We start from the raw sequence: 7,515 nt of genomic DNA, 5'->3' as shown, positions 1-7,515 counted from the left end.
AGTCATAGGAACAAGGTTGCTCAGGGTGAAAGGTTGCCATGGGAATTATGGAATCTGCACAGAAACTCAACAAAGAGGATGGTGATGATGGGTGTGATGATGGTGATGATGGTGGTGATGATGATGAAGGTATCGAAGTGTTCTGGTCTTCCAGTCTGTTGTTAGTAATCAGAACACAGACAGCTGTTCAAATATTCAAACTGAGCCAGCTTTATTAACACCAGCACACTGGACACTGTGAGCAATAATGCCCTCCCACACCACATCAGTCTGTGTGTGTGTATATGGCATGTGTTTGTGTACGTGTAGAGTGTGTAGCGTGTGTGGTGTGTGTGCATGTGTGTAGTGTATGTGTGTGTGGGTGTAGAGTGTGTGTGTCTGGAGTGTTCTATCAGTGCTGGGTTAGTTACTATCAGGGATGAAACTGTAGACAATCAGGAAGGACGTGTCCACCAGTTGTTACCTCACTTCCTGTCTGACAGGATATGAAGTATCCCTCCAGACCTGCTGATCTAGGGCTCTCCCTGGTGGCTATGTCAGAGAATGGAGCCCTGACCTGCATAGGCAGCGTGGACTCTGCTTCTGATGTTATTATTGATAAGCAGCGGTGTTTTGACCTGTGTGTGTTGAGGCATGTGTGTTGACCTGTGCTTTGACATGTGTGATTTTAACATGTTAAGATCTTAAATAATGGTTTTGTCACTTCATATCTATGACATTACTCGTGTAAACACCGTTGTTGGAGACTGAGCTCTTGTTCTTACGTTGTTGCCATGGTGGTTCTAAGTGTCTCAGTGTTGATCTGGTAAAGCATGTTGGAGGTTCTCCTGAGAACTGGTGTATTTTGATAAAGTTTGTATTCCACTGCAGTCTCTGACGTTTCTAGTGTTATTTAAATAAAGTTTACAATCACAACAGTCTCATGTATGACCTCATCCACTCAACGTGGATCACTGGTATGTGAAGCACTAGTATGCACTCAGGTTTTGATGTTGTGTTTGCTGCACAGTAATATTCACTATTGATGTTATTAAAACATGAATGAAATCACATGTAGACAGGGAGAGAGTTTCACAATCATAAAGTTTTATTATAAAAGTTAACTTCTACATACAGCTGAAACAACATCTCCAGTAAAAAATACAGGAACCAAGTAACTCTGTTCCAGAGAGGGAGGGAGAGAGGGGGGAGGATGGATAGAGGGGGGGGGGAAGAGAGAGAGGATGGATAGAGGGGGGGAGAGGGGATGGGAGGTAAATAAATCGAGCTCCGTGTTTAGGTGGGGTAGGTTGACAGGTGGGGTAGTAGGTAGACAGGTGGGGTAGTAGGTAGACAGGTGGGGTAGTAGGTAGATAGGTGGGGTAGTAGGTAGACAGGTGGGGTAGTAGGTAGACAGGTGGGGTAGTAGGTAGACAGGTGGGGTAGTAGGTAGACAGGTGGGGTAAGGACTGGGAGGTTGTCAGATTTACTTAAATGAATCTTAATCTAAAAACAAACATCAACGTTGGTTTAACTCAAAACGCTGCTACTAAACGTGTAGTACAGGTGTTCTCGCACCCCGCAAACACACACACACACACACAGCCTCTCCTCCTGCTCCTCCTGTGGTGGAGTCTGGAGAGGAAGAGGAAGGGAGAGGGGGAAGGGAGAGGAAAAGGGAAGGAAGGAGGTATGGAGGGAGAAGATGGGAGAGCAGGAGAGAGGAAGGGAGGAGAGGAGGCAACATCAGAGTATCCAATCACAGCCTCTGGTCCAGAAGCAGAGACGCCCCTCCAGGCACCAGACTGCGAAGGCCAGGAACACACACACACACACACTCTCACACACACACTGTCACGCACTCGCTATCTCACACACACCGATATACGTGACCAGACACACGTGCACACACACACTCAGGCGTGGTTTATTCGTCATCTTCCTCATCATCATCCTCGTCATCATCCTCCCCCTCGTCGTCGTCGTCGTCGTCTCCGCCCTGAGCTCCGCCCTTCTGACTCCTGGGGGCGAAGGACACGCCCCCACGGTACGCCACCATGTCCTGGGGGAGGAGCCTCTGTTACTAAGTCTGTTACTGGGGGAGGAGCCTCTGTTACTAGGGCTGTTACTGTGGGAGGAGCCTCTAGGGGTGGAACGGTACACTGAAGTCACGGTTCGGTTCATACCACGGTTCAGACATCACGGTTCGGTACGAGTTCGGTACAACGGACGGAAAAGCAAAACAAACTACGAGTGTATACGGCACATTGAAGATGTCATGTAAATTCCGATTGCTTCAGTGATTTTGGCCCTATTTGTATGTGTATCTAAAGGCTGGTTAAGCACTGTAGGGAGGAGAAGTTGGGCAGGTTTTCTTGTCTCGTTCCAGTGATTGGCACACCTGGCGTCGGATATTATTTAGTCATTTAGCACACGCCAGATGCGTTATATGCGTTAGCACGTTAGATGTATTTCCACTCACATACCCCACAACTGCTGAACAACGCCGACACAAAGTGCTTATCTTATCCACCACTCTCTCGCCTGTACTACTGTAACTGAATGGGAAACCAAAGTTTTCCCAAACTTGCAATCTTAAAGAGGCTGGCGGGTCCTCTATCTCTCGTGGGTTTCCACCACTCGCCATAGTCGTCCTTAATGCTGCTAGCTAGCCTATCTCTGACTCGGCACCAATCAGAGCTAAAGCGGGGCAACAGATTAGGTGTCCCTAAAGAACACAAGTATCTAACAGTTGTTCCGCATTACATTAATTAATTTGCACGTGAGTTTTATGTATTTTTATACCGTGTATTCTCCGTGTAATTTCATGCACCGAACCGTGACTCCCATACCGTTACGGTTCAATACGAATACATGTACCGCTCCAGCCCTAGGAGCCTGTTACTAGGGTTGTAACTGGGGGAGGAGCCTCTGTTACTAGGGCTGTTACTGGGGGAGGGTGCACAGTGTGTTACCATGTCATATTTCAGTGTGTGTGTGTGTTACAGGGGTGTGGGTGTGTAGTGTGTGTGTGTGTGTGTAAAGACAGTGTGTGTGTGTGTTACATGTGTGTAACGTGTGTTACCTTGTCGTATTTCTCTCTCAGTCTCAGGGCCTTCTCCTCGTAGGGGTGCTTGTCTGATTGGCTGAGCTTAGACCACATGACCCCCAGGCGCTTGGCGCAGTCTCCTATGGAAAGACCAGGACACTCCTGCTTCACCGTGGGGCGGTACTCCCCGCAGAACACGAAGAACGCAGACCTGGGAGAGAAGCTGGGTTAGACAGGTACACATGCAGGAGTGGTCACACACACACACAGTCTGCCACCCCTCCTCCCAGGGTTAGGAGTCCTGAGCCACATCAAGGTGACCAGAGACCCTGACCTGACCCCATCTGACACACCTCCACCTCACACACACACCTCCACCTCACACACACACACACCTCCACCTCACACACACACCTCCACCTCACACACACACCTCCACCTCACACACACACCTCCACCTCACACACACACACCTCCACCTCACACACACACCTCCACCTCACACACACACCGCCACCTCACACACACCTCACACACACCTCCACCTCACACACACACCTCCACCTCACACACACACACACACACCTCCACCTCACACACACACACCTCCACCTCACACACCATCTCACACACACACCTCCACCTCACACACACACCTCCACCTCACACACACACCTCCACCTCACACACACACCTCCACCTCACACACACACACCTCCACCTCACACCTCCACCTCACACACACCTCCACCTCACACACACCTCCACCTCACACACACCTCCACCTCACACACACCTCCACCTCACACACACCTCCACATGTCCTGGTCAGGAACAGGAGTGGGCAGGAGACAGATGTGGTTCTACAGGTTCATTCACCACCAGGCCTGGGAGAACGTGTCCCCAGACCCAGCCTGACAGGGATTCGAACCCAGGACCTACCAGCTGTGAGGCGGTGAAGCAAAGTACCGTGCCACAGGTGTGTGAGGTGCATGTGTGTGTAAGAGCCTCACGGTGGTCTCTTGGGGGCATTGGGGTCCTTCCTCTTGCGAGCACGGGCCCCCAGGCCCTTGGGAGGGACGTAGTGTTGCATCTCCCGGTTGTAGCGCACCTTGTCAGCCTTCGCCATGTCCTCAAAACGCTTCTTCTCTGTAGGGGTCAGTGCCTGCACACACACACACACACTGCATTAGATAAAACACACACACACACACACACATCACATGAGACAAACACACATGCATACATATGAGATACACACACGCATTAGACACAAACTAGACAAACATCATCACATTAGGCACACATACAGTCCAGACAAACACCAACACACAAGTCTTCATGCCCACACACATATTATACTGATGATGTCATCTTGTATTAGTTCAGCAGATGCTTTTATCCAGTGATGTACAGGGGGAATTGAACCTTTTTATCTCCAGTCAAATAACCACTGAGCAACACCCACAGACTGAATATTAGTATGAAGACTGTTCTCACACATACACACACACACACTCTCTCAAGACCCTCCTGTGAAGGCCCTTACCTTCCACCTCTCGGAGCACTTCTTGGAGAACTCTGCGAAGTTAACGGACTGCTCGGGATGTGATTTACGGTGCTCCTCGCGACATGTCTGGACGAAGAACGCATAGGCGGAGGTCTTTCCCTTGGGCTTGTTAACGTCCTTCACCATGGTAACGGTCTACCTAGCAGCGTGTGAGAAGTTAGGATCACATACAAAATATCCATTAAACAGAATTGTATCTCTTTTACAAATAGTGCAGATAGAAACTACAGCAGGTTGTTCTAATTGTATTTCGATGGTCAAGAAACGGTCTGTATTTACCGGGCTCAGTGCAAAGTAGCGCATCTTTACCAGACACTCCTCTTAACGCCAGTGCACGGATCAAAGTCACTACTGGCGGTCACTGTCGCTGCCTGTCAGACGTCGGCCGGTGTCAACATCAAACACCGTTCAGATGCACCGGTAGACGCACGCATGTGTCGCTTTCTCTGTACCACGTCTATGTGTGAACACTTTCGATGTTGCGTCACTGGAATCATCCGTTACTTTAGCTAATAGATTGTTTTTCTTTTTCAGTCAGAAAGTTTGGAGACTAAAACGAGCTGTCCCGTGTGTGTAGTTAGCACGAGAATCCCGGTTCAGGTTGGTAGTGGCGCTAGCTTAGCCTAGCCGCCTAGCATGCTGCTAGCTCTGCGTTGTGAACAATAGACCACCATTTGCAGCTTCCCGCCTGCTGCAGTAAGAGAGGCACCCATCCCCCAGCTAGCCCCGGACTACCGACAACAACGGGCTAGCGTGCACGGCGGCTAGCCGGCTGCATTAGACACATAAACACCAGATGACCCCGCAAACCACATCCGCAATTCACTTTAATATATAATCTGTATTTTTGAAAAATGTGAAAACAGAGAATCCGCCTGGATACGCATTTGGGCCCCGTCTATTTCCCGGAATAAATCTATGGGACGTTCCGTGTTTACGAACCGACGTTGCATCAAGGTTCTCTCTCCTGCACTCCTCCGCCGCTTTCTGGCATTAGCTGCAAACATGCAGGAATCATTCACGCTTTACTCACCGCGGGGTTTCCAAATTGTGAATTATTAGATTTCCATCTGAGTAGCTAAACGTCCGCATTAGAGGCCCAGACCAGACTGTGCCAGGCAGGGCAGGGACTGTTTACATTCTACCACTGTGACGACTACTTGAAAACCCGTCATTTAACTCCAGTTACATTCTAACAAGCATCACTATCTATCTACCACCAGCAGCACCCGGGGAACACTTTGATGTTTACGCACATAAAATAAAATTTCGTATCAAGCTATTCATTTCGACATTTGCGCTCGACACGTTAGAAATAATATTAGAAAATGTATTTTTAAAGTGCAGCATCCATACTCACTTTCTTCGGTGAGGCAGAACAGATTCTTGTGTTTGGATGGCAGCGGTGTAGCTGTGGTTCCGTTCTCCGCTGCTGCTCTGCTGACGGTTGGTCGCGATTCAAACTGGGTCGAACCTAGCAGGAGCCCCCGCCCCCAGGCCGCGCCCCCGTTGGCTGCTTGAGCTCATTCGAACGGCAGGGGCGGGGCCCGAGGATGCTTATGCTTATGACGCGGCTCATGAATATGTAAGAGTTTTGTGTTTTTAACCAAATGTGCTTTAACGAACAACAACAGCACAATGGTGATAAAGTCTTTATAATTGGGTGTAACAACAAACAATAATACAATGAATGAACTCAACAGCATTTTTACTAAACAGTTGTATTTACATGTGTGTGTATGTTGTTGTGTGTATGTCACCCCCCCCCTCCTCCAGGTGTGTACAGGTGAGCTGGACAGGGTGGGGCAGTCTGGTCACAAACTCTCTTTCTCCCCTCGTAAACGTCTTCAATTGGGCCATGTCTGGAAACACACACACATACACAAACACACACATATATTTACACACACACAGTGTGAAAGTTCCAAGTTGTATTTTCCATTAGTAATATGTACTAAGTACAGTGAGAGAGGGTGTGTGCTCACCCTCTCTGCTTGCAGGAGGTGTGTGAGAGTGTGTGTTTAGACGGCAGGTAAGGGTGACAGCACGACACACGTAGCTGCTCCCACACACAGCAGACAGGTACATCTGCAGAGGGTCCTCACTGTCCTGAAACACACACACACTGCTGAAACACACACACACTGCTGAGGGTCCTCACTGTCCTGAAACACACACACACTGCTGAAAAACACACACACTGCTGAGGGTCCTCACTGTCCTGAAACACACACACACTGCTGAAACACACACACACTGCTGAGGGTCCTCACTGTCCTGAAACACACACACACTGCAGAGGGTCCTCACTGTCCTGAAACACACACACACTGCTGAAACACACACACACTGCTGAAACACACACACACTGCTGAAACACACACACCCTGCTGAAACACACACACCCTGCTGAAACACACACACCCTGCTGAAACACACACACACTGCTGAAACACACACACACTGCTGAAACACACACACCCTGCTGAAACACACACACACTGCTGAAACACACACACCCTGCTGAAACACACACACACTGCTGAAACACACACACCCTGCTGAAACACACACACACTGCTGAACCCCCCCTACTCCTAAAACCCCCTGTGTGTTGTGTAGGTGAGTGTGTGTGTATGGAGTGTGTGTTGTGTAGGTGAGTGTGTGTGTATGGAGTGTGTGTTGTGTAGGTGAGTGTGTGTGTATGGAGTTTGTGTTGTGTAGGTGAGTGTGTGTGTATGGAGTGTGTGTTGTGTAGGTAAGTGTGTGTATATGTATGGAGTGTGTGTGTATATGGAGTGTGTGTGTGTGGGTCTCACCTGGCCTCGTGGGTTGACCCTGAGATGACCCCTGACCCGGAGTGATCTCCGTAGCCCCTCCCACTGGGGCGGGGCCAGGCGCAGCAGAGATGAGACCA

At 49.4% G+C, this 7,515-nt stretch overlaps 1 protein-coding gene and 1 long non-coding RNA gene across 3 annotated transcripts; both read right to left on the bottom strand.

The window, feature by feature from the left end:
- Positions 1–1,064: 1,064 nt before the first annotated feature.
- Positions 1,065–6,057, bottom strand: hmgb2b (high mobility group box 2b). 2 transcript variants are annotated; one of them, XM_067261466.1, is made up of 5 exons: positions 5,959–6,057; positions 4,578–4,737; positions 4,042–4,193; positions 3,065–3,239; positions 1,065–2,041 (listed from the first exon to the last, which is right to left on the bottom strand). In XM_067261466.1, exons 2-5 carry the CDS (start codon positions 4,722–4,724, stop codon positions 1,907–1,909), a joined length of 609 nt encoding a protein of 202 aa, XP_067117567.1. In that variant the 5' UTR covers positions 4,725–4,737; positions 5,959–6,057; the 3' UTR covers positions 1,065–1,906. The 2 variants fall into 2 exon arrangements, with proteins under 2 accessions (XP_067117567.1, XP_067117568.1); XM_067261467.1 differs by having other exon boundaries at positions 4,578–4,733; positions 5,959–6,041.
- Positions 6,058–6,243: 186 nt separating this feature from the next.
- LOC136967885 (uncharacterized) lies at positions 6,244–7,515 on the bottom strand. Its single transcript, XR_010879536.1, has 3 exons — positions 7,418–7,515; positions 6,584–6,707; positions 6,244–6,460 (listed from the first exon to the last, which is right to left on the bottom strand). It is a non-coding gene; the product is annotated as an uncharacterized lncRNA (long non-coding RNA).

This window comes from Osmerus mordax, chromosome 23 (genome assembly GCF_038355195.1).
Source record: "Osmerus mordax isolate fOsmMor3 chromosome 23, fOsmMor3.pri, whole genome shotgun sequence".
NCBI classification, from domain to species: domain Eukaryota; kingdom Metazoa; phylum Chordata; class Actinopteri; order Osmeriformes; family Osmeridae; genus Osmerus; species Osmerus mordax.
Note: the sequence above shows the minus strand (reverse complement) of the source record. Positions and strands in the feature narration are given on the sequence as shown.

Excerpts from the sequence above, each read along its gene's own strand:
- hmgb2b (XM_067261466.1), bottom strand. The coding sequence starts at position 4,724 with ATGGTGAAGGACGTTAACAAGCCCAAGGGAAAGACCTCCGCCTATGCG. Across the intron at positions 4,194-4,577 it reads AGTGCTCCGAGAGGTGGAAG|GCACTGACCCCTACAGAGAA; the intron begins GTAAGGGCCTTC and ends GTGTGTGTGCAG. Across the intron at positions 3,240-4,041 it reads AATGCCCCCAAGAGACCACC|GTCTGCGTTCTTCGTGTTCT; the intron begins GTGAGGCTCTTA and ends CTTCTCTCCCAG.